General features: G+C 37.9%; 1 protein-coding gene and 1 long non-coding RNA gene across 6 annotated transcripts in view; one reads left to right on the forward strand and one right to left on the reverse strand.

The window, feature by feature from the left end:
- The window catches only part of nmo (serine/threonine-protein kinase nemo), a 255,601-nt gene that overhangs the window by 212,632 nt on the left and 14,984 nt on the right, over positions 1 to 27,985 (forward strand). For 2 of the 4 annotated variants that reach the window (XM_069326588.1, XM_069326584.1), the window contains exons 5-9: positions 1,974 to 2,059; positions 6,132 to 6,341; positions 8,259 to 8,447; positions 10,088 to 10,264; positions 10,782 to 10,900. In XM_069326588.1, coding sequence (XP_069182689.1) covers positions 1,974 to 2,059; positions 6,132 to 6,341; positions 8,259 to 8,447; positions 10,088 to 10,264; positions 10,782 to 10,900 — 781 coding nt within the window. Of the gene's footprint in view, positions 1 to 1,973; positions 2,060 to 6,131; positions 6,342 to 8,258; positions 8,448 to 10,087; positions 10,265 to 10,781; positions 10,901 to 20,310; positions 27,213 to 27,985 lie in introns of those variants that run through there. The other 2 variants (XM_069326585.1, XM_069326587.1) reach the window with 2 other exon arrangements.
- Positions 10,165 to 27,985, reverse strand: part of LOC138365885 (uncharacterized) — a 36,106-nt gene continuing 18,285 nt past the window's right edge. For both annotated transcript variants that reach the window (XR_011229068.1, XR_011229067.1), the window contains one exon: positions 10,165 to 10,301. This is a non-coding gene — a long non-coding RNA (uncharacterized lncRNA). The remainder of the gene's footprint in view (positions 10,302 to 27,985) is intronic.

The raw sequence follows: 27,985 nt of genomic DNA on the forward strand, positions 1-27,985 counted from the left end.
AGTGTTGGAGGGTGGCGGTGATGGTGGGGCAGTGTTGGAGGGTGGAGGTGATGGTGGGACAGTGTTGGAGGGTGGAGGTGATGGCGGGTTAGGATGGTGGGGCAGTGTTGGAGGGTGGAGGTGATGGCGGGTTAGGATGGTGGGGCAGTGTTGGAGGCTGGAGGTAATGACTAAAACATCACACTTGCTCTTTAAAATCGAAATTAAAATTAGTTTATTGAGGTAAACTACACACAAAGGGATGAGGTAGCCCAAGCGAGCCTCACATCGTTCAGTACAACGTGTTCATACATATATAGACACACACCACAAACAATAAACATATTACCGAACATTCTGAGAGATAAACTTGTTCTTGGTCTGATAAGAACCATCTCATTTTTACTGGCAGAAGGTCCAGCATCCTCTTAATTTTGTCGGTCTGTCACATCAGCTTTACAGTGACGATTCTGTTGAATAAGTCTAATAGTACGAGTATATATTATTGTTCAATATGAAGATCATTATAATTTTACGTTAAACTAAGCACGTCAATAACTTGATGGCGTCTCATTAAGAATGTGACGCCCTGACCTCACATTGTACATATAAACACCAAGAATTATTTTCCCGTGTAACATCTAATAAAGCATTATTGGTTTCGTAATGTTATTGGGTATAAAATATTGAACATGTATCCTACACAATCACCCTTTTGTAATTAAATAATATCATAATATAATTGGATGGATTTGTGTACTATCAAGAATCAGAATTTAATAAATCCGCACATTAATTTTTATCCATTGTAAGAAAAATATAAGTCGCGATAAAAACGGTTAATGGTTCAAATTTGGTGGGAAAATTGAGCGGGGCAGAAGTGGCGGGAACCTTCACCGGTTAATTGCGGCCAGCCAGTTAGCAGTCGGCAGGAAATCTCTTTTGAAAGATAAATTATGATTAACCTTTTTTTATGGATGGTGATGGAAGGATGTTTAAACTACAGTAATTGGTAATTTTATTGGGATCAAAATAATGCAGGGTGGCCATGATGACAAGTAACTGACTACAATTTAGGGCTTGCCATTTATTCTGAGTACAGTTGTTGATTGAGATTACTTACGTTAGTGGATTCTGTGATATATCTACTTACCTTGTGCCCTACCCTCCCCCCCCCCTCCATCAGCGGGGTCTTTTTCTGCAGTTGTGACAACTATTTTAATGTCTTCCGACACTATTGCTACCAAATCTGTTAATTTGCTTTTTCTATCTATGAAGTGATTTTATTGCATTTTGTATGTAATTTCCGTCTTGATATTTTCATATTTATCATTAAACATGTAATTTTCTGTGGCTCATTGAAGACCTAATTTTCATCAATTTGGAAGCTTGCCGTGTCCTCTATATTTTCTACTCTCATCAAAATTCAAGTATGATATGCAAAGAATGATACGGTACTATAGTCTGTGTCCTTGTAAATGTGTCGATATGAGGATGATAGTACCTGAGCAAGCACAGTACCCTGGGGGACTGATCTCTTCACGGTGGGTGATCCTGATTTTACTTTGTTAACTATTACTCTTTTGAGCTTTTGTTTGTTAGCAAATTTAAAAGTGGATCTTTCTATTTTGCCAGTAATTCCTTCTTGGTACATTTTGTGTGCAACCACACCATACCCTACCTTGTGTTGGGTCCGGGTATGAAAGGCGCAGTCTCAGGTCTTCCTAGTCTTCCTGGTCTAAGATTGCGCCCGAGGGATAGACAGACATATTCTTCTTTTATTCTGTAATGTTATTTGTCTTTATAATAGCTAAAATTTTATTAAACAGTATCTTTTATAATCTTTTTTTAATATTTTGAGATTAATTTGTAAAGATAATCATTCCAATAATAACTAACAATTGAATTTATAGAATAATATTCGTATAAACTATTCCTCCCATTTTTGTTTGTAATTCCTTGAGAGGCTTGTAATAATTGGGCGTGTATTGCAGGCCTCAAGTACCTGCACTCAGCGAGGATAATTCACAGAGACATCAAGCCTGGGAACCTGCTCGTCAACTCTAACTGTGTTTTAAAGGTGAGCTGGGAACACACAGGTGCTCGCTAGGCTAGCATTGCTTTGGCTTGGCAGGTATATGGTGCACTAAATTGGGTTTGGATAGGCAGGTGTATGATAGGGTAGGATGGTTTTGGCTAGGCATGGGTACGGTAGACTAGGCTGGGTTTAGCTGGGTATGTGTTCTGTAGGTTAAACTACTATAAGACAAGTGTAGGATAGATGAGAGATAATTATATATTGGATATGCTAACTAGTACAGTATTAGACAAGTCTAGGATAAACATAGTAGATAATTATAACATAGGCTAGTATCAGACAAAATATGTATTATTGACATCAAAAGTAACTGCTGTTTCTCATTATTTACATTTTGTGGTTAATAGAACAGATATGTATTTTCATGTTATTCCTTTAATTTAGTTAATTCACAGTAATAATTGTCGCAGTCGAAATCATAGGAAATAAAAAAGAAGGAAATATCACTAATGAAATGTACTCTATTTCCTCCTCATTCAGCCTGTTCTCGGGGAGGAAATATGTTCACGGAAATGGATTGAGAATGTCTGCATAAGTGGTGCTATTATCGATTCTTTATCCATGATTAGGTTAGGCTTAAGGTTATTTTAGGTTGATTTGATAAGGTTTCAATATGTTTGGTTAATATTGTATATTATTGATGATAATGTGAAATGTGGAATTTGAAAACTATTTCAGTGTACCCGAGAACTCCTTTTACATAAAACCAAATTCTTCTAAGAAAATATTTTCAGCATACACCGCTTATATTTTAAACCAACAATTTATAATACAATAGTGATAATTTGAGAATAATCTGTTTAGGACATAGACTTACTTGCCAGTTTACATGTAGACTATTACTGGAACAGTAACATGCTTTCAGACAATCACAAATATCTAGATAACTACCCAGGTGGTTTGAGGTGTAAGGGATTGGTTTCTCATTATAGTGGGTTTGGTCTGAGAACGGGCTCCCACATTCCCTGCACTCAACTGGTATACATTCCAGCACTAATACTTGCATCATAAATCAAATGGTATTATCATTATCTGGTTATTTGATAGATGTTTAGTTAAGAGATTGGCCGCAACAGAGGGTAGTTTGTAAGCATTCAGATGAGATGACAGTGCGTGTCCCCCTTTTGGACTCCGACCATGGCTTATGATCACTGACTACTGTTATGTCTAGCCGTGCCCATGGCTTGAAGGCGTGTGACCACTGGCCACAGTTATGTCTAGCCGTACCCATGGCTTGAAGACGTGTGACCACTGGCCACAGTTATGTCTAGCCGTACCCATGGCTTGAAGACGTGTGACCACTGGCCACAGTTATGTCTAGCCATACCCATGGCTTGAAGGCGTGTGACCACTGGCCACAGTTATGTCTAGCCGTACCCATGGCTTGAAGACGTGTGACCACTGGCCACAGTTATGTCTAGCCATACCCATGGCTTGAAGACGTGTGACCACTGGCCACAGTTATGTCTAGCCGTACCCATGGCTTGAAGGCGTGTGACCACTGGCCACAGTTATGTCTAGCCGTACCCATGGCTTGAAGACGTGTGACCACTGACCACAGTTATGTCTAGCCATACCCATGGCTTGAAGACGTGTGACCACTGGCCACAGTTATGTCTAGCCGTACATATGGCTTGAAGGCTTGTGACCACTGGCCACAGTTATGTCTAGCCGTACCCATGGCTTGAAGGCTTGTGACCACTGACCAGTTATGTCTAGCCGTGCCCATGGCTTGAAGACGTGTGACCACTGGCCACAGTTATGTCTAGCCGTACCCATGGCTTGAAGGCTTGTGACCACTGACCAGTTATGTCTAGCCGTACCCATGGCTTGAAGACGTGTGACCACTGGCCACAGTTATGTCTAGCCGTACATATGGCTTGAAGGCTTGTGACCACTGGCCACAGTTATGTCTAGCCGTACCCATGGCTTGAAGGCGTGTGACCACTGACCAGTTATGTCTAGCCGTGCCCATGGCTTGAAGGCTTGTGACCACTGACCATAGTTATGTCTAGCCGTAAACACAAAAATGGGCTCTACTCCTACTGTGGATGAAATGTGCAAAATATGAACTGCTGTGCTTCTAAAAAAGACAATGTTTTGTACAATGTGGAATACTAAATGTAACCTTGCCTAACATTTCTTAGGCCTAAGTGAGGAATCTTAGGTGAACATATACAGTCTTAAGTCTAATTTAGTACATATTTGTACTAATATGTACAGTACAATGTTAGCCTCACCCAGGTTTGCAAGGGGAATGTTCTTGAGTACTGGACAGATATAGACTTGTCGAGGTTGGACTAATTTAAATGCTTTTAAGAAATATTAACATTTAAGATTCCATTTCTTTGGCCCTTCGCAACATTATTAGTACAAAGACATTTTGGGGTGTAACAGTTCATATTTTGTACTTCCGTTGATAGTACTTATAGGTGCTGTAATTCTTGGATGGCAGGTTGAGATTTGTTGGTCAACTTACAAGTACAGTACTGTACCTGTAATGTCTGGTGCATGGTGTGATATGTTGGTCATTTGGTGAAGCCTGCTCGTGCCCAGCCTTTGGTTCCATCCCATCATCCTGCTCCAGAGATTTCCTCATTGATGTATCATGATGTTGTGATTTCATAGTGTGCCTACCCTTGACTTTTGATGAGTTATGAAGGCTCTCTCATACTATCATCCTGGGTAGCTAATTCTTGTTGCGTTTGGTAATACTTCCAAAAAATTATTACAGAAAACTACATATATTTAAAATCAAGAAAATTTATTCAATTAGCAGCAACAAAATGATTTCAATTAATTACTGAAATATCGCAGTAATGATATTTCATTATATAAATTGATCAGTTAATGGCTAGTTAAATAAAATGTAGATATGACAGAGCCCAGTAGGCTCAGGAATCTGTACTCCAGTTGATTGACAGTTGAGAGGCGGGACCAAAGAGACAAAGCTCAACCCCCGCAAGCACAAATAGGCGAGTACACTTTCTAACTTCAGAATTGCTTTTAAATACATGGATGGAGAAATACTAAAGAAATTGTTCACGACTTTTGGTAAACCAAAGCTGGAATATGCAGCGGTTGTATGGTGCCCATATCTTAAGAAGCACATCAACAAACTGGAAAAAGTGCAAAGACATGCTTCTAAGTGGCTCCCAGAACTGAATGGCAAGAGCTACGAGGAGAGGTTAGAGGCATTAAATATGCAAAAACTAGAAGATAGAAGAAAAAGAGATGATATGATCACTACACACAAAATATTATCAGGAAACGCTAAAATTGATAGGGAAGAATTCCTGAGACCCGAAACTTCAAGAACAAGAGGTCATAGATTTAAACTCACGAAACAAAGCTGCCGGAGAAATATAAGAAAATTCACTTTTGTAAACAGAGTGTTAGACGGTTGGAACAAGTTAGATGAGAAGGTGGTAGGGGACAAAACCGTCAGTAATTTCAAAGTGTTATATGACAAAGAGTGCTGGGAAGACGGGACATCATGAGCATGGCTCTCATCCTGTAACTACACTTAGATAATTACACCTAGTGTTTCAGTGGGTTAAGGTAGAATATCATGTACAGTATTGTTTCTCTTTAGTTCCCATTTTGTTTGAAAACTTTGTTAGCTTGCTGTATGCAATAAACAAATCATTTGTAAGTTGTTTGCCCCAAATTATATTTATGAAACATTTTTTTGAGGAAAGTGTTTTATATTAATATTAAAGTTGCATAATTCATATCTCCAGTCTGCCCTTTGGCAAATAAAAAGTATTTTTCTACAGTTATACAAGAATTGACTGTATTGGTTTATTTGAACTACAGTAGATGGTTGCTTTTAACGATCTTTATTCCACTTACAGTATTTTGAGTAGTCATTAGTTCAGAACTTGGGATAGTGCTTTGTTTTTCTTATGTATATATATATATATATTGTAATGAGTTTCACAATACCTAATTAGTTCAGATTATATGCCTAATCTTGCCCATTTGCCTATTGTATTCCTATTTACCTAATCTTACCTACTGTGTGCCTATACTTTACCTTTATTTGTTTTAGATCTGTGATTTTGGCCTTGCTCGAGTAGAGGAGCCTGACGAGACCAAACACATGACACAAGAGGTGGTTACGCAGTACTACAGAGCCCCCGAGTTACTTATGGGTGCCCGCCACTACACTCAAGCTGTCGATGTCTGGTCAGTAGGCTGCATCTTTGGAGAGCTCTTGGGTCGACGTATACTCTTCCAAGCACAGAGTCCCGTTCAGCAGGTGCGTAGAACAAGCAGTGGTCTCATAGCTCAGTCTGATAACTTTGTTTTCAAGATGTGAAAATTAGTTATTTAGGATGGGAAAAATACCTATTAGTTTTTAATAAAAACTAAAAATATATTTGTCAGCAGTAAAACATTGCAGTTAATTGTGCATTATGCAGCTGTTTAAAAGTACCCGTATTGAGGTGTACATGACTAAAAAAAAACAGCTTCAAGGAGCCAAAAATTGGTATTTCATTACAGGAATGTAATGAAAAACCAATTTTTGGCTCCTTGAAACTACCGTCTCCATTGTAGGTGCCATCAATCATGGAGTTCTATGGTCTATAAGGGGGCCAAGAGCCAGAACCTGCTCCCCCCTCCCATCCTTCACAGAGGTGAAGGGAGACGTGGCATTAAGTTATTCATTTATGCCAAGAAGCACCCAAAAAGTCTGCAAGTCAGAACAAAACACAGCTGGCTGCCTCCAAGCAGCTTTGAAAATGGCCATAAAACTCCCCAAACAATGTAAACAAAGATCGAAAATGTCATAAAACTAGCACCTGCTCGTTCGCTCCACAATCCCCCCCCTCATTTGGGGGCAGTGGGGGGGGGGCAGGCACTGGCTCTCAAGGTGCTCCACTCTCGGTTCTATGAATGATGTATATAGACCTGACTTCCTGAGGGAGGGAGGGAAGGAGGGAGGGAGGGAGTCAGCAAACCATTACATTCAACATTGGTTTTCTGGGAGTCCCCTTGTGGCTGAGATTACTGGCAGCCACAAGGGAATAAAGAGCAGCATACTTCTGGATATCATGGGCATGAGGGTAGAGACTACAGACTGGCTAGACTTGATGGCACTGTGGATGACTTGAGAAAGATAAGCGTTGGAACAGGGAATCAAGGAAACAGGATCAACTCAGATACAAAACATGATAAACTCCTGACCCACACCCTGTACACATTACACAAGTGTGTGTAAGGAATAAGGGAAAAGAATACCCCCAAAGGAAAAAAAAAATATTGGGGCCAGAGGGACAGTGGAAGACCCGAACCCAGCTACACATCAGAGAACTGACGGTGTAGTGAATGAGCGGCCGCTAGTTTTATGACATTTTCAATCATTTGTTTCCATAGTTTTGAAAGTTTATGGTCGTTTTCAAGGCTGTAGATCTCGGAGGCACCAGATGTAATTTGCTTTGACTTGCAGAGTTTCTGGGTGTCTTTTTCGGTGGTGGTATAAATGAATAACTTAATATAAAAGGCATATCTCCCTGCACCTCTATGTGGGGGGGCCAGGTTCTGGCTCTAGGTCCCCGATAGGTCGTAGAACTCCACGAATAATGGCACCTAGTAGATGACATCTACATTGGAGATTGTAGCTTTAGGCAGCCACAAGTGGCTTCCCCCAGAATAGTTAACAAATGAAGTAGAAAAACTCAACTGGGCAATTGGAGTGCCAAGGTAACTCAGATATCAATGTAAATGATGTAGAGGTTAATTAAAGGAGATTACTTTAAAATAATGTTATGTTAACTAGCATAAATAGGTTTATAAAATGACAGTACAGTATATTATTTGATTACAGTACTGTAAACAGTTACACAGAGAAATCACACTAACGTGATATACATCGATAAGAAAATCAACTGGAGCTCTTAGGTGACTGGAACCCGTGACCAGCATACTGTCAGTGGTACAGTGGTAAAGTGGTACAGTGGTAAAATGGTACAGTGGTAGAGGGTGCCGCTGGCAGTATAGTGGTCATGGGTTTGAGTCACCTAAGAGCTCCTGTTGATTTATTCACGGTATACACTATTACCCAAAGATAGTTTTTAAAAGCCTTTCACTTCTATTAGCTTAGCGTGAAGTCAGGCTTTCTGGATAACTCCTTGATATGTCAGCTGTTCGTGTTAATTTGTGTTTTGTTTTCCAGCTTGAGCGAATAACAGACCTCTTAGGGACACCAAATGTAGAAGATATGAAATATGCTTGTGAAGGCGCAGTATCACACATGCTCCGGCGACCGTCCAAGCCGCCAGCGTTGCCTGCACTTTACACCTTGTCTAACCACGCTACCCACGAGGCCGTCCACTTACTCACTCAGATGCTTGCCTTTGATCCAGTAAGTTAAAATGTTTATTACATGACTGTATTACTTATTTTCAAAAATTGTTAGCTTAATAATAGTTTCAATGCAAGTCATGCAATGCTGCATGTGAATAGCGACTTTATAAAAATACAAAAAATGTGTAATAATTGGACGTCTAAAAGTGGATGTTATAAAGTGGATGTCTTCAAGAGAAAACTGGATAGTTTTCTTCAAGAAGTGCCAGACCAATCAGGCTGTAGTGGATATGTGGACCTGTGGGCCGCCCTAAGCAACAGCAAGTTCTCTCAAGTCAAGTAGACTTGATTTTTACTTAGAGAGTTCTAAGTTGGGAGTAGAACAACTCCCAGAGCTCCATCCAGGTACAATTGTAATCAGATCTTTTGTAATTTTTTATAAATAAAATATTATTATTGTTATTTGAAAAAAGCAAAAGAAATAACAATACCTTTTTCAGAACATTTTATTAGGTATTATTTACTAAATGCATTTTCAGTAAAAGTTTGAAATTTAGAACACTGTAACAAAACTGCTAATGTGGCAATCTTTTATGATGCAAATGTAAGATAAGATGTTTCTACTGCATTAGAAATAGATGTCCTTATTATGTGGCTTACACATGAGCAACAAAACAGAAACATAGCAAGGTCTGGTTATTTGGAGAATTTGGGAGAGTTGTTAAAGAAAATGAAATATACTCTTAGGAGCGTATAAGAGAATTGCACTGCAAGGCGTTGGTAAACGTGTAAAATGTTGTTATATAGGTCGTTTAAAATGTTGTTATATAGGAATAGGTGTTAAAAAAGTGTACATATCTAGCAGCCTTCTCCATAAAGATGGAAGAAGTCATGTGCACTTCCATTTCTTGATTTTTTTATAAAAGTAATTTTCATTTATTCATAGCAAAAAATAAAAAGAATGAAAGTCATCTTAGCCAGCCTGCATGGCTTGTCAAGGCTGATACACTTGAGTAGATGGAGAATGGTTAAATGTCTATAAAATGAAGTTAAGGCAGTGAAAAAACAAAAAGGGCTCAAACCAAAAAATATATTCCACATTGCAGGGCAAGAGAGACCCAAGTGGAAAGGCAACAAAACACTAAAATAGAGAACAAATACACGGGTAAATGGCCACAGCAGGACAAAATAAGTTTCCAGGATGGCCAACATTTATTTCAATAACCGGGGTTGAAAGAGATGGCAGGTATGAACAGCATAACAACGACATAAAAGATGTGCATGCCAGACAAAAGGACTGAGGTTCAGTGTAAGGCGATTGATTAGAAAGGTGTAGTACATTCTCCTGGTGGTGCACAGATGGAACTAATGAGTGAACCGATTCACAGCTGGGTGGTTGGTCTGTTTCAGGGGTTTGTGGTCCCTATTGTATTTGATTTACGTTGCTGAATGTATGCTTTGGTTTCCCACCTTTCTGGTGGCCTCCTCTTGGTTAGGATGATCTAGGCTTCCCTGCTTCTTGCGCCTCTTTAGAGGAGCCCAGGTGTTGGCCTCTGGTCCCCAGTGGGCTTACACTTGACTCGCAAGGGCCTGGTGTGGATTGAATTGGGTGGAACCATCCAGGTAGTTATTACCAAGGAGCCAGAAAGGACTTGCCAGAAAGAACTGTTGCATTAATGAAATGATATTTTGTTTCAGGATAAGCGGTTGACAGTGACCGAGGCTCTTGGACACCCATATCTGGATGAAGGTCGGCTTCGGTACCACTCTTGTATGTGTACGTGCTGTGCCCCCACTTCTTGTGGTGGTCGGCAGTATACCCACGATTTTGAACCAACAGCGCCACATGCATTTGATGACACATGGGAAAATGAGGTTTGTAGCATATTTTGCTCTGTTCAAGACTTCTCACCTAATGGCAAGGAGAAAGAAAGATAATCAATAAATATTATTAGAAATTTGTTTTGCTATAGAGGTGCTTTATTTTAAGTATTTAACTTGGCACAAATTAGGTAAATTTTCAGTTTGATTTTCATTTCTGAAGCTTGGAATTGTTCAAGAATGTAACATAACACATATTATGGAAATTATTAGTTGGTAACTTAGTGGATCAATTTACACTTCATTGTAATGGAAAGGTATGAGAACTTAAGTGAAAGACAACATAATGATTGAGGTGCATTAGAAAAGAAATGGGACTTTGATGTTTGATTGAGTACTGATTGTCTGTACTGTACTGTATTACATTTGCTCTCATGAACAGAAGCGCAGGATTTATTCTTGCTGAAATATTGTTTATTCATAAATATTCTCACGTTTAAAATAGCTACACTAGATTTTGTATATTAAGTGTCTTTTTTCAATACTATATATTGTCATTTTGTTTTTACAGTTACGGTCAATGTCACAGGTGAAAGATCGTCTTCATAAGTTCATCATGAGTCATTTGGCACGAGATCGTGTTCCTCTGTGTATCAACCCAATGTCTGCAGCATACAAGAGCTTTGCCAGGTTAGCTTGAGCTTATAATTTGCAATTATAAGCAGGAATTGTCTCTTCAGTAGTTGCTGTAGTTATTCTTGTAAAATTAAAGTAACTGTCTTAGAATGAATCTTAGTAGACATGTCATTCTACTGTGTAGAATTATTTTCTTGAATGCGGAAAATTTTGTATAATTTTACATAAAAGCAATTTCTTGAGATGCACTGGGACTACAGGTATCCTGTAAGCAGTTACTCAGAATCTTACTTTTAACCCATCTCATCCTCTTCCATTTCTCTTTTTTCCGTACCTCTAGTGTCCACCGTTCTTCTTTAATATATGTAGTGTCTTTTACTTTCCTGTCACTCCTCTTACTATTACCAACCTCTCACATGAACTAAAGTTTGTGATGTGCTCTATGGTGGTTATTCCTAGCATTGCTTAAACATAGTATTACATGGCTTGAGAACGGTTGGAGTATACTGTATATCCATATTTAAGAAATCTTCTGGCATATGTAACTTCCGTTTTTTGTTTTTTATAATTTAGTACTCGTCCCACTCTGTTTTAGTATATGCTAACTAATCCAAATTATTGGGACTGGGCTGACAGCAAGCAATGTTTTAGTTTAGATGGCTCAATGGTTTTTAAGTACCTTTTGTTGTTTGCTATTTTTGTAAATATTTTTTATCATATTGATACCTATCACATTCTTTAAGCTTAGGTTATTGGTAACCTATTTAAATTTTAACACCATCATATTTATTTATTGGTTTTCCTTTATACTGGCATAGGTAGTACAGTACATATATTAGTGAGTTCACTTCTGAAATTCTGTAATTATTATTAATTATTCTGATGATATAAGTACTGTATGAACAAACTAAAAGATGGTGTGGAAGGAGGAGAAATTGAATAATTAGTTTTGGAAGTACAGTGCAGTAAGTTAACATTAGAAAATTTCTTTTACATCTTCTCATTTAAATCAGATTTTTTTCCGTGATGTAGACTTGATTTTATATTATAATCTGATGAATGCAGGGTAAAATTTGATTAGTAGATGCACCTAAGACTAGTACAATACAGTGCAGTATTATGGGGGAAAAATGTAAATTTATACTTTCCATTAATTGTATTCATATTTTGCTACAGCCGTCATTGAAGTAATCAGGGATAGTTTGTAAAGTCGATTTTCTTAGGAGAGAAGTTCAATTAAAATAACCCATTTTTATTCATTAACAGTAAGTGTCATTGATAGCATTCACATGTTTCCCACATTAATTAATATATTATGCTATTCTATTGTATATAGACTTACAAGCATTAGTGTCTACATTTATGGGATTTAAGCTCTAGTATTCATTATTTTATAGTTCCTCTAACAATATTTGTTTTCCTTCTGTCCTGGCTATTAATGAAACCCTGCCTGGGTTTCAGTAATAATATTCAATTTATATTTTAACAAATATTTCTTGCTCTTCCTAATAGTCATTTGCATAATATATTTTCACTTAAATATCATTTTCCATTTAATTATGTGGTTCATATTTAATTGTGCTGGAATGAAGGAACCCAATTGTCCACCAGTTAGTGAGCAGAAAGCCACACATTTCTGAGGTACAGGGGGTAGCAGCTTAGGCTGGGGGTGTCTTCTCCCTCCCCCACAAAACACACAAATCTTTGAGAGCAAATGCAAGGATGTACAGCTGTGAAGAATGTGCTCGGGATAACTGTGGAACAACTTAGAAATGATACAGGGGCCTTCTGGGATCTGTGCAAGTCTTGAAGAAAAGAACTGTGTGGATGAAAAGGACGTTAACACTTTAAGGAAAGGAATTAGTGACTTGTTAACATTGCTCAAGGTACATGTGTGAGAACTTCACATATCCAAGTGTGAATGTGGATGGTTTTAATTACTGTATGTATACACTGTGTAGTAATAGGTGTGAGAATATAAATTATTTGTTTAACATTTTAGCATTCTGATAACACTAAAATGAGTTGTCTGTACTTTTGGCGGTAAACATTCTGATGACGTTAAAATACATTATCCATCTTGAAATTATAAAAAATCACTAGACTCTTTAACTATCACTTAAAAAAATGATAAGCTATGCACACATTTTAACACAGTGTGTACATAACTTATCAAGGGACCATCCAGAGATCACCTTGGCCAACTACCTATCACCAAATATGATAATACCGCTGCTTGTGAATATTTTCATTATACTTTGCAAATTACTTAATTTGCCAGAAAAAATATAACACAATTTTTTTTACAGTGATATGGACCAATAATGTGTGTACATTTCTTAATTTTCATTTCTTAATTTTTTTATGTTAAAAGATATGAGGAATGTTGAAGTTTTCATAAAAACTTGAATATTCAGTACCATCATACATAATTTATTATTTACACACATTTTGAACTGCATCTGTACTCTGGCAAATTAATTTAGTTTTGATATAAAATTTATATTTATAACCAAACACTGATATGCCTGGGTCGTTTACAGTTGCGAATGCACTTATGGGTCGAAATGTCAAAGTATTAATAAACTGGTGGGTGAAATTAGTATGAGGATCAAGAAGTAGGAGAGTAAATGCATAATGGAATCAGAGGAATGTTGTGTACCTACGGGAAAAATCTTGAGACCATGGAATGGGATCAAACCTACGTCCCTGGAGAGTAAATGGTATGAGTTGAATGACAGAGCTGGGATGGGGCCTGACAGTAAATTCAGGGGGTATGATGTGTGTCTGAGGAGATGAAATTAGCCTCAGACCAAAGAGCTTGGACAATAAAATTAAGATATTTATCATAAATACATTCTTTAAGGTACAAGGTTGTACACAAGTATATTTGGCACCATGTTAATGGTGAAAGGTGAAAAGTGTCTTTATTATTTATCTACTTTTTGAAAGAAGCATGTGAATACATGTGTACAGTATATCATTGATAACTGTAAGAGGATTCTCTGGAGAAATATCTTGCCACATGTGTATTATGTGTACAGTATTGGGAAGTGGATGCTGCTGCTTTTCAAAGATGTTAGAGGTGGCCAATGAGTACACAAGGAAGGTAGGCATGGGACGAATGCAAATAATGCCTGATTAAAAATACAAAACAAATGTGTGGGGCTGCACTAGAAGATTAAGATGAAGTTGTTGGTGAGATGGGAAAGTAGAAAACATATGTATTGACATGAAGGAAATGCATTGTGTGGATGCAAAATTAAGAGAAAGGAAAAGCAAGAAAAGGAATATGAGGGTGCAAAAGTATGTGAAAGGACTAGTGCAGTAAACAAAATTGAACGATTGAATAGTATGGAAGGAAATGCCCTAAGTGGAAGTTTATTACATTTTGTTTTTTAAGGCATACAGAGGTGTGAGCAGCAAAGACAGTTGTAAGGTGAGTGGGAATATAATGATGAGCTTGGGAAAGTGTTAACTGTAAAAATTTAATTAGAAGTACTGTACATACTGTGGAAAGAGAGAACTCAGAGTTTGATGGGTTGAATTAATTAAATCATTATTACAAATTTCTAACATTCTCCCTTTACATATAAGAGCATTCCAAGGAATTTTATTCTTTAGGATAAGCATACGAGGATTCTACGTATACAAGTTACAGTACTTAACCTTCCACTTCATGCCTTCTCTACACATAAGGGACTTAACTGGCCAACCCCTCAGTGTTCAAGAGAGAGAACTTGATGAACACATCCAAAGGTTACCTGATCAACCAGGCTGTGATTCATACGTCAGGCTGCTCGCAGCCTGACGTATGATCTCATCGCCGCGATCCGCTCCGAGGACATTATCAGGTGGGGAGTTTGACTGGGGCGGTACATCTGTCAAATGATAACGCAGGTGTCCTAAGGCCAGCTCCATGTGGACAGAAACCTCGCGTAGAGCAAAAGGGCAAATGCTGGCTTGATCCTGATTTTCAGTACGAATACGGACTGCGAAAGCAAGGCCTATCGATCTTTTTGACTTTAGGAGTTTTAAGCAAGAGGTGTCAGAAAAGTTACCAGTAGACTCGTAACTTTTCTGGTAACTTTTCTGACACCTCTTGCTTAAAACTCCTAAAGTCAAAAGGATCGATAGGCCTTGCTTTCGCAGTCCGTATTCGTACTGAAAATCAGGATCAAGCCAGCATTTGCCCTTTTGCTCTACGTGAGGTTACTGGTAAAAGTTTGGATAGGACACATAGGGTCATGGTCAGAGATGATATATCAGGCTGGAGAGGAGCTGTTGAAGGCTATTGAAGAGGGATGCCTCATGGCAGTATCAAAATGCAAAGGGCAAAAATGTTAATGCATTTCAGATACCAGCAAAAGTCAGATATCTGCCGAGTGTCGAGATTAACCCAGGAATGTGCTAGATGGTGCTGTGCTAGACATGGTGTGCATCTATTTACTAATGCCCAAGAAGGAAAGGCACTCAAGATGTTTTCCTGTATGGTAGATGATCATCAAAACCATTTGGGAATGAGATGTGTAAAAAAGCATATTCTGTGACTGGTAAGTCACTTTAGCTGTGTGAAAGCATCTGCACGGAATTTGAACATTACATAAAACCAAGCTTTGATTTGAGCAGCTTAAGGGCAAATTAATATAGATGTTACAATGTTGAGCAGTAGTAAGCATTGATTAGGTATACACTATGGTCATATGGATTGAATGGATGATGAAAAGAGGAACTATTTAAATATATTAAGGATAGAGGAAGGAGGAGGAGACCAAGTTAACAGTTACAGTGGGTGTGTGAGAAAACAGTTGGCTCAAGATAACCTCAAGATTTAAAGAATGCATAATAATTGGCAATGGATAAAAAAGTAGAAATAGAGAATGAACAATTGGTAGTTTGTTTTTTATAATTCATGTGGAGCATAGTACTGGACATGGTTTTCTGAAATTGCTTAACACATAGTTCTGTAAATATTTTGCTCAAGTTTGATACCATAATGCTAGTTGCCTGTGATGCTGCCGAGGGCGGAAATTTACGTGGAAGGTCGTGTGTCACATTGTAAATCTTAAACTTTTCTTCTAATGCCTTTCTGTCCTATTCTGTTGGGTGTTTTCTCAGCCCATGCAAGAGGGAATCTGGATGATGATGATGATGAGTAAATTTAATGGTGTAAAGTACTGAAACTAACCAGGCATTCTTGTTTTAAGATTCTGATTAACTTTTCTAGGATAATATGAATTATCTTATGGTTTTATCTGAAAAAGTTGCTATATTTGGTGTAATTGGGTAATTGAATTTAGATTGCGTGGTACATTTTTGGAACAGATTAAGGATTGATTCCAGATTTATATTTACTGTAGTATGTATTTTTAATGTAAACGGTAACTTGAGTTTTTAATAATGTACTAAAATCGATAATTTATGTAGGGCAGAAATCTTGTTTTGCACAACAGATGTACCTCAGCAGACCCGTTTTCTTTGACTGATAAGTGTTGGCTATCTTGTATGTCTAGTATAACCACATTGTTAGACGTCGCATTAAAAATAATAAAAATAATCTAGTTAAAGTTATAACAAAAATCATAGAGCAAACACAAATTGATATAGATTGTAACTTAAATTATTACTTCAGTTCTACAATGCTTTGGTTTTCATGTACAGTACTTAAAACAATTTATTTATATTAAACATAAATTCTATTACACAGAGAAATCACATTATTGTGATATATCAATGAAAAAATCCACAGCTCATGTGGAAAACCCCTCATCACAGCACCTGTGGATTTTCTCACAAATTTTATTAGTAAATTTAAAGATACATTATTTTTGCAGTGGTACTCGGTCATGCTTTAAGCTCCTCACTTCGTGCAATATTTCTTTGCAAATTATATTACTGGCTGGTCAAACTAGTCCTTTTACACCTTTGAACATCAGTGTGCTGATGTACCTATGTAATGCTCTGAATAACATTGTTACACATCACTGAGATGCTCTACTTTACACATGAGTGTTACACTATTTATATAATTGCTTTATTTCTTTTTTGCTTTGCCGATTCTTAAGATATTTCGGCAGAATTTGGTTACGGTCCTAGAAATTATAATACTGTACATTAAACATTATCTTGCACACAGTCAGGCAGAAATGATACAACTGCAAATATAATTTGGGAAAATAGTTTAGATGGTGTTCTTTAACATTCATATTTTCTGAACTCTATAATATTTCAAGCAATTACTGTACTTCATCATTGAACAGTTTTGTTTGAAAGTGTAAAGAATAATTTATTTATTTATTTAATTATACAGTATACTGTAATTAAATATCTACTTGGTCAGATCATTTGCATCTTCGAGTAGTGAAAAAGATGTTTTGAACCTTCGTCTCTGGACTTTATCCTTAAAGAAGAAATCCTGTCTTTCATTCAAGGTGATACTAGTTATCAATGACACAGCCTTTAGCAGTATCTCACTTGTTAGAGTTGATGTGAGTCAAGTGAATAATGATAAGCATTCTCCATGTGTTCACAGTATTGTTTACTCAAATCACATTTACAATTAATTTTATTCAGAACTTTGACAAAGGTTTTCTCAGTCAAAGTAGACTTCAACAAGAACACAGCCTAAATGATGGGGTTTGGCAGTGGTGCCATTGCACTGGGTATTGAACCAGTCCGTCCTCCTAAGGTTTTCCAACGTCAAGAGACTGTCGTACTAAATTGCGCTTATCCTAACCTACCAGAGGACCCAAAACAGAGAACGGGACAGTATGCCAATTTTGCGAGCCACTTCCATTTTCTAGTTCAACAATTTTTGGCCTTAGGTAGAGTATCATCAAAATGTGACGTTCTTTTAGGATAGAACACTTGGTGAGGAGGTGGAGCCATTTCACTGGTTCTTGAACACTTGGTGTGGAGGTGGTGTCATTGTACTGGTTCTTGAACACTTGGTGTGGAGGTGGTGTCATTGTACTGGTTCTTGAACACTTGGTGTGGAGGTGGTGTCATTGTACTGGTTCTTGAACACTTGGTGTGGAGGTGGTGTCATTGTACTGGTTCTTGAACACTTGGTGTGGAGGTGGTGTCATTGTACTGGTTCTTGAACACTTGGTGTGGAGGTGGTGTCATTGTACTGGTTCTTGAACACTTTGTGCATAGATGGTGTGATTGCTCTTGGTCTTGAACACTTGATGTGAAGGTGGAGCCATTGTAAGAAGGGGGACTAATTTAAAAATATGCAGTAATAATAATAATCATAAATCCCTCTTCCTTACTTACAGTACATGCAAGTTACCTCAAAATGGGAGTACAGAACAAATATAGTACAGTATACTGTATAAAGATGCACTTCAAACATGAGAGGGAGCACCAAGTGAACACGCAACTATTTTGAATTTTTGGACTCGAACAAACCAGCACTATGCATGCATTACATTTTAAAAAATACAGGAAATGGGATATAATACAACACAGAATAAATTTATCAACTCAGCAGATCAATAGGCAGATGATGAGTCACAATAACGTGGCTGAAGATCTGATCACCAAACCACACATCAGAAGGTGGAGAAACGATGACGTTTCGGTCTACACTGGACCATTATCAAGTCCTGTGTGATACAAGTGACTTTATAATAGTCCAGGATGGACCGAAATGTTGTCATTTCTCCATCTTCTGATGTGTGGGTTAGTCACCACCAGATCAACTACTGTGCTCAGTCACACTGAGAAACTGAGGTAAACAACCTCTCACGTGAAGTAGACACCTCATGAGTACACCACAATATGTGAGGTAGACACCTCATGAGTGCACCACAACACGTGAGGTAGACACTTCATGAGTGCACCACAACATGTGAGGTAGACTCTTCATGAGTGCACCACAATACATGAGGTAGACGGTAGACACTTCATGAGTGCACCACAACACGTGAGGTAGATACTTCAGCAGTGCACCACAACACGTGAGGTAGACACTTCAGCAGTGCACCACAACACGTTAGGTAGACACCTTCATGCAGTGCACCACAACACGTGAGGTAGACACCTCATGAGTGCCCCACAACACGTGAGGTAGACACCTCATGAGTGCACCACAACACGTGAGGTAGACACCTCATGAGTGCACCACAACACACATCCTCCAACGGTTAAGCCCAGCTCCCCTCTGAGCATGATGGAGGCGTGGGCTACACTAAACCAAAGTGCACAGGAAATCTACTGTTACAAACACACTCGTACACATAATTGCAAACACTATCAAATGAAACATACAAATTAACATTGACAAAAATAACAACTAACAAATAATAAAACTAACATTAAGATTAACAATAATAAAAGCTAAACATTATATACCTCCCTGTCTCCCATTATATGAAAATCTTGCTCAAATGAAGATTAAGTTTGATTTTTATGCTCTCACTGGTAAAACAAACAAAAAAATAATACAAGGAAAATTAAACTTGAAATTAATTAATGAAAATGTAAAAAAAATATTTCAAAGGTAATAAAGCTGAAAACACTAGAACAGTTTAATGAAAAAAAAATGAACTCATAAGTAAATAATTAAGAAAAATAATGTCACTTGTATAAAGGCAAACATAAAATCATATCAAAGTATAACTTGTCACCACCTCTTGGCCATTTTTGTTGCTAGCCCGGGTCTTGCAGTCTGCAGGGTCGGTTCCACCAGCCCTGTCCTGTTACATCCTTGGTGCCAGAGCAGTGAGGTGCCTTCCGAAATCCTTTTGGGATGCCTTATCTCGTATTACTTTCTTCTGGTCAAGTTTATTCCTTGTTCAGCATTTTGGTTTACAACCATGTCCCAGTTTGCTAGGAAAATTATAGGGTAGATTATGAGAACCTTTAACTCAAGGGATTTCACCCCAATGCCTTTACTTTTAAATCACTTGTGCTATCCCACCTGGTTGATACCTGGTTGATGGGGTTCTGGGAGTTCTTCTACTCCCCAAGCCCGGCCCGAGGCCAGGCTTGACTTGTGAGAGTTTGGTCCACCAGGCTGTTACTTGGAGCGGCCCGCAGGCCCACATACCCACCACAGCCCGGTTGGTCCGGAATGTCTTTTAGAAAACAGTCTAGTTTTCTCTTGAAGATGTCCACGGTTGTTCCGGCAATATTTCTTATAGTCGCTGGGAGGACGTTGAACAGCCGCGGACCTCTGATGTTTATACAGTGTTCTCTGATTGTGCCTATGGCACCTCTGCTCTTCACTGGTTCTATTCTGCATTTTCTTCAATATCGTTCACTCCAGTACGTTGTTATTTTACTGTGTAGATTAGGGACCGGGCCTTCCAGTATTTTCCATGTGTATATTATTTAGTATCTCTCTCGTCTCCTTTCTAGTGAGCACATTTGGAGAGCTTTGAGATGATCCAAATAATTTAGGTGCTTTATCGCGTCTATGCGTGCCGTATATGTTCTCTGTATTCCCTCTATTTCAGCAATCTCTCCTGCTCTGAAGGGGGAAGTGAGTACTGAGCAGTACTCGAGACGGGACAACGCTAGTGACTTGAAGAGTACAACCATCGTGATGGTTGAGTACAGGCAAGGTGGTTGAGTACAACCTCCTTGAATACTGCCCTCTAGCCATCTTCCTTTTCAAGACAGGAGAGATATATCTAAAATACTGCAAAGGAAAACAGATCATATACTACATGTCAAAAATCAGTAAACATCAAAATTACTGGACTTGTTTCAAAACACCTGAAATATATCTCTGGAATGGGGGGTCAAGAGAGAGAGATCATATGTACATGGAAGCTACCTAAAGGATTTTATCCCAAATGACCTTCCAGCAAATATAATAAATATTGCCAGAACAGAAGTTGAAATTTTTTAGAGGTAATGTGTCAAGATCTTGCAGGAAGTACAGGATAGGCTGGGATATGTGGGGATGTGGGTTGTTGCAAGCAACAGCTTTACTGATAGTTATAAAAAAGTGGCCCTCAACCAGGTCGTAAGAGTACTGTATAACATAATTCAGAACTGGCTACTGGTAAACCATGGGTACAAGGAATTTATTGTCGTCACCATCCTGGACTGTATTTCTGACGAGAGCTGTAAACTTCGTTAAGTAAGTCCTTTTTGTGTTGTTGTTATGAGTGGAGTTTTTTGGCGCTGAATTGTGAAGGCATTGAGTGGCCAAAGGGGTCAAGCTCAGAAATAAAGAATAAAGTGCAATAAAACTCTCCTATCTGAGCTGCACTGCGGAAGTTTTCATTTCCTACCTTTTACAGCTTTTCTTGCCCGAGCAGAGCAAGGTCTTACTAATGCTGAGCATAAAGTCAGGGCATGCCACCTCCATTTACCTGTTTGAACAGTAGCACTGTAATGTACTGTAATTGCTGTTGGTGTTGTTGGGTTCAGGTGTTTAGATGTTTTAGGACAGTTCTTTTCAATTTTCAGTTGGTCAAGTTACATTTAGAGGGAGTTTGGAATCATTTTAAGTGTTACTGGAGAGTGTTCACCTCAGGATGGATTGAAGTATGCTCTCCACTGAGCTCTCTGTCCCTTAGAAGGGGACAAGACAGTTGAAAAAGTACTTGTCTTCTGGTGCATAAGGTCATCCTGAGGTTGGTGCAAGGTCTATGTCCTATGAAGGTCAGAGGCAACCTTTGGAAAGCTACTGAGATGTCTTTCAGAAAGACCATAGCCCGTGCTACTTGGAATTTTTTGTTTTGAGTAGCTGAATCTAAAGCAACAACAACAGCATTTCAGAAAGAGGGATTTCATTTCACTCAATGCTTCATATTTGCTTTATGATATATTAATGCACTCTGAATTCAGAATATGAGGGGATTTTGGTATATTATTTACCAAACTCTTCCTTATGCTGTAATCTTTCTTACTGTGCAAAAGGAATAGAATGTAAAGCTTGTCCATCACTGCTACATAAACAATTCTTCTGCATCAATGATTTCCTATACAATCTTTTTTCCATCATATGGTCACTATATAAGCAAACTCCCTTCATCATTGGTGACTACATGTTTGCTCAAACTAAAATACAATCTCCTGGTTACTACATACTTCCAGTTTTAACTTTCATCTACTGTCAATTGATTAGATGAAAAGTGAATCATTCATTTAAATTGAAGGAAAAGTGTTGCAAAATCTTAAATTATATTAATGAAATAATTAGTGGATTTAACCATTGCTAATAAATATTGCATAATCGGAACATAGAGATTAACATGTGAAATTGTAGACAGTAGACTACCTTTGATATTGATAACTGAATAGGTTCATGTGACACTTCGGATAATAGATGATTAATTCCCTAGACTGCGGCTATGGTCAAAGGTGCCTCTCTGCCAGTGCAAAAAAGTATTATTATTAAGTAATATACAGTATTTGCATGCAAAAACTAAGAAAAATTATAAAAAATAAGTATCTTAAGCATTTTTGTATCTCATGCACATTGGGAGATTGCCAGGTGTAGGGTTCCTTTGGTGTGTGGACTAGGGCTTCAAAATATTGGTGAGAAGCTGAGTGAAGGAGTGAGGCTGTGGTGATTATGAGGGCTGTGGTGATGATGAGGGCTGTGGTGATGATGAGGGCTGTGGTGATTATGAGGGCTGTGGTGATCATGAGGGCTGTGGTGATTATGAGGGCTGTGGTGATCCATGAGGGCTGTGGTGATTATGAGGGCTGTGGTGATCATGAGGGCTGTGGTGATCATGAGGGCTGTGGTGATCATGAGGGCTGTGGTGATCATGAGGGCTGTGGTGATTATGAGGGCTGTGGTGATCATGAGGGCTGTGGTGATCATGAGGACTGTGGTGATCATGAGGGCTGTGGTGATTATGAGGGCTGTGGTGATCATGAGGCTGTGGTGATTATGAGGGCTGTGGTGATCATGGCTGTGGTGATCATGAGGACTGTGGTGATCATGAGGGCTGTGGTGATTATGAGGGCTGTGGTGATCATGAGGGCTGTGGTGATCATGAGGGCTGTGGTGATCATGAGGGCTGTGGTGATCATGAGGGCTGTGGTGATTATGAGGGCTGTGGTGATTATGAGGGCTGTGGTGATGATGAGGGCTGTGGTGATGATGAGGGCTGTGGTGATGATGAGGGCTGTGGTGATGATGAGGGCTGTGGTGATGATGAGGGCTGTGATGATTATGAGGGCTGTGGTGATCATGAGGGCTGTGATGATTATGAGGGCTGTGGTGATGATGAGGGCTGTGGTGATCATGAGGGCTATGGTGATCATGAGGGCTGTGGTGATCATGAGGGCTGTGGTGATCATGAGGACTGTGGTGATGATGAGGACTGTGGTGATGATGAGGGCTGTGGTGATTATGAGGGCTGTGGTGATGATGAGGGCTGTGGTGATCATGAGGACTGTGGTGATGATGAGGGCTGTGGTGATGATGAGGGCTGTGATGATTATGAGGGCTGTGGTGATTATGAGGGCTGTGGTGATCATGAGGGCTGTGGTGATCATGAGGGCTGTGGTGATCATGAGGGCTGTGGTGATCATGAGGGCTGTGGTGATCATGAGGGCTGTGGTGATCATGAGGGCTGTGATGATTATGAGGGCTGTGGTGATTATGAGGGCTATGATGATCATGAGGGCTGTGATGATCATGAGGGCTGTGGTGATCATGAGAGTTTATATGTTGGCTATTTCATTTAAGTTCACACAGTGCATGGAATGACTATTTGTTTACACATGATTGACAAAAACAGGGATTGAATACTGTATACAGGCCTACAAGGTTATATGTACACCTATATTACATGTAAACCTTTCTGGCACAGCTTAGATGAGGTGTCTTGTAACTTAGTCCTTTGCTGTTATTGTGTCTGGTAAAGTCGTCCAGAAATAGACTACAGTAGTTTCGAACGCTAGCAAGAAACGTCAAATTGTGAATTGACAATGATCACATTGCTTGTGGTACAAAGTAACCTCATCAACAATAACGAATTAAAGCAACTACTTGTAGTAGAATTTTCTTTACTAGGACTAGGCTAACTCCATTACAACCATATAGACATATTTACATTACGTATTTGTATGAAAACTGGGAGATAATAATTAAAATTATTATATAATGCTAATTGTGGAACTCGATGATCGCTATATGATGATTACTGCATTTTAAGTTTAATGACAAAAACAATTGAAGAGGATCACGTGCCTCATTGGGGAGTAAAGAGATGGATTGCTACTTTAATCTCTACCGGCTAATTGAAGGAACTTTATTAGTTTCTTAATCCATGGCATTATAATATAATTCATAAATTTTGCAAACATCATTTTTTTGTATTACCAGTTTTACATTTTAATACCTTTCCTCTGTTGACATCATAATGAAGTTTGATTTTTATCTTTGGAGTACATATGTACAGAGGTGAATGGTGGAAAACATAGTTTGCCCGTGAGATTAATAATTGATTTTTAATTAAATATTTGATGTTCTATATGAAATGTTAGCTAATGTTCAGGGCTTAATTCCTTGGTTGTCACAAAATTTTTCAGTCTAGACACAAACCAAGTCTTGTTTATGTTTGACAGTGCGAGCAAATGCCAGCAGCTTCATATATTTGCCAGCTGTTTTACTTACCAAACAATTTGTACAGCTCATAAATTTGTTATTTCCATTTTCAAGATTTTTTTTATCACTTTATCACAAGATAGCTTGTGATAAAATATTTATTCAAGCTGTAATGCTTTGAGAAAATTCTGCCCGAACACACTCAAGGAATGCAAATTCCCGGTGGGAAACGAAAGAATCGTACTGTATACTGTATGTATAAAATGTTTAAAAAAAAATGTGATTCCTTCTATTTTCATTAATATAATTTTTGTAACATTATTTTACGCCTCATCTTTTGCATAAATTCTGTTCAGGTGTACATAATTAATTAACATTATTATTTTGGCTGCGATGCATATGAACATTTAGAGCCCAAATGATAATCATTTTGGGAAGGGTGCATCAAATTAAAATGTTACTAATGCTTGTTTTGGGGCTTTTTGTCAAAATATTATAGTACAGTAGTTTATATGAAGCAAATATTGTCATTATTATAGATATTAAAGCTTGTATTCGTATAATTGTTTTTATCAGCCACTTGGCCGTCTTACTGACAGATATGTTCTTTAGTTCCATTACTTTATATTTTCTTGCTCATATTTAAGTCTTACAACAAGTCAGTATTTTTCCGAGACAAATGGGTTAATATTAAATGTTTATTTGTATTATATTACATCTCTTAATGTCCTTTCTACTATATTTACCGGAGTATCTAGATTTTTTCATTCATATGCAAATATTTTAAAGATAATCATCGTTCTTATCACATTGTTATTCCTCAGCATAGGCAGTCATTCACTTCCAAAATGTGTAGAATTCGTCAATAAATGCTTGAAACATTATGACTGAATCTTTTATGATTCAAGGTAGAGAATGTGAATGGTTCAGTGTTTAGGAGATATATTGCATGTTCTGCCTTGCTTGTGAATGCTTGAAACACTTAAAAGAAATTGTCTTTTGGACCTGTCCTCATTGTAAAGGAGGTAAACATGTACATGATTCCTGCATGTAGGTTATGCTCCGCTTGACTACAACATGCAATTCTCTTCCCCTTCACAGTTAATGACCATCCGATCTTGCTCATCAGGAGTCGATCCTTCTTGCTACAGTACTAACATTCCAAAAATACCACATCCTCTTGTACACAAAGAAAATCACACTAATGTGATATATATCAATGAGAAAATTCCACAGGTGATTTGAACCCATGACCTCCAGGAGGGGCCTCCAAACTTCCTGTGATTTCAGTAGAAATCTGGTTGTATGACTTTGACCAAGTCAGTGGTGGTGGAGTATGTATCTGGCAACGCCTTAGTCGTGGGTTTGCATTACCTAGGGGCCCGAGTGGATTTTCTCATATCCTCTTATGTTATTAGAGGATCAGTTTGTAGTTTTGGTTCTCTCTGTTTATCCCGGCTCAGTCCATTTACTAAACTCCACATTTTACCATTCAGATGATTTAGCTTGACTGCTTGTATTCAACACAATGCTTCTTTGTTATAGACTCTTCAAGTCCAAATATCTAAGTATTCTGTGTTTTATTTGTCATTAATATTTAATAGTTTAGGTTGCATAGCCATTCCAGTTTAATTTTATCTAGGCAGATAGCTCACACTTTTCTATTCTTTTTCTTTTCAAAGTTCTAGAAATTTTGTATTCCTTTCAGAACTTTGTTTATATTTAATTCCTTCATCTGATTTCAGTTGAGCAATTTAGAACTCTTGACTCCCTCTTCTTATAATGGTTGTTATGATTTATATCTATGTATGATTACTTGTCATTTTCAATTCCACATATAACTGTGAATCTGCATACATTTTACTCATTGAACAACATTTACAAATGTTATCCATTTCCATTTGCTTTTAATTGATCAGCTAAGTGGAAGCTGTATCATATTAGAACACCATTCTTGGTTATAGCATAGATTTATTGACCGAAGAAAGTTTGTACCGAGGATGTTGACATAATATTTTCGTTAAATGTTTTATAATCTGACTCTTGAATGGATACCATGATAGATTTCACATCAGTCATGCTCCATACCTTTTAAGGTTACTATTTGAGTCCTCACTGTTAATTAACTTTATCTGACCGCTTTCTGCTAAAACACCATATTTGGTACCATATTTAAACTATCATATCATATTTCTCACTGTTTTCATATTGCATTTATTTTTTATTTTTATTTTTGATAAAGATAGTCTTATTGCTGGTTACATTTTCATCTTTCTTTTTATATTTTATAAAGAAACTGCAGTAGAACCAAGATTTACCATGTACCGGTATGTATTATTAAAGTGTCAGATTCACAATTTAATATAAAATACCTTAGTAAAATTTTTAAAACCTATAAGGGGAAAAAATACAGTATGTAATTCTTACACATGAGATTTTCTCATCTTTCTTGGCGTGACTGGCCAAGAGCGTGTAAGTACTGGCACGACTTCCACAGCAACACACACTTGGAAGAATGAAGTTTCCAAATAATTTATTATCTGTGGATGACATGGTTTGGACCATCATCACTCCCATTCTGTATGGTGGCATATACACATCACGCTTGGCATGTATTCTTTAAGAATTATTTGTATCCATGACAATGATCTGTTTGCATTATTCATTTACCTGCATCAATGCCAGATTAAGTGTGAATGATCACAGTTCTGCTGCTGAACACTGTATGGACACCCATCACTGGCAACTCTTAATGTGCCCACTGTTTATATTGAATTTTTGAACACTTATTGTTTTATATAAAATGCCTTTTAATCAGTTAAATAAACAGTACAAATATTCAAGTGTTTAATTACATCATTGATTAATTTGTGAAAGTTTGTAACAAATTTGGCAAAATTGATGTTAAATATCATATAGCAATTGGTTCATTCCATGTAGTGTACTGAGAGGTGGTCACTAATCATGTCGAGGTCCCAGAACTGGTCATTAGTCATGTTGAGGTCCCTGAACTGGTCGCTAGTCATGTTGTGGTCCCTGAACTGGTCGCTAGTCATGTTGTGGTCCCTGAACTGGTCACTAGTCATGTAGTGGTCCCAGAACTGGTCACTAGTCATGTTGAGGTCCCAGAACTGGTCACTAGTCATGTTGTGATCCCTGAACTGGTCGCTAGTCATGTTGTGGTCCCTGAACTGGTCACTAGTCATGTTGTGGTCCCTGAACCGGTCGTTAGTCATGTTGAGGTCCCAGAACTGGTCACTTGTCATACATACATCATAGGTTGTGATCATCCATTCCTGATCAGGTGCATTACCGCTAGCTGTATATAAAGTTTAAGCTTTTTTACTAAGGGGTTTGATAAGGGATGGACATTTGCTGTTACCAGATGTCGTGTTTTTTTTCTCAGTATATCATGACCATCAGAAATATTAGGAAAATACTGTTTGAATTCAATACACTCAAAGCTTGTCTTTGCTATCATTTAGATTAAATACCTCTTATTGTTTGTTTTATAAATTAAGTGAAATGAACGTGGATGATATAGTTTTCAGTCCGGAACACCCAGATCCATTATTTTTAGTTTTATTTATTTATTTATATACAGTGACACC

The sequence above is a fragment of the Procambarus clarkii genome, chromosome 18, assembly GCF_040958095.1.
Source record: "Procambarus clarkii isolate CNS0578487 chromosome 18, FALCON_Pclarkii_2.0, whole genome shotgun sequence".
Classification (NCBI taxonomy): Eukaryota; Metazoa; Arthropoda; class Malacostraca; order Decapoda; family Cambaridae; genus Procambarus; species Procambarus clarkii.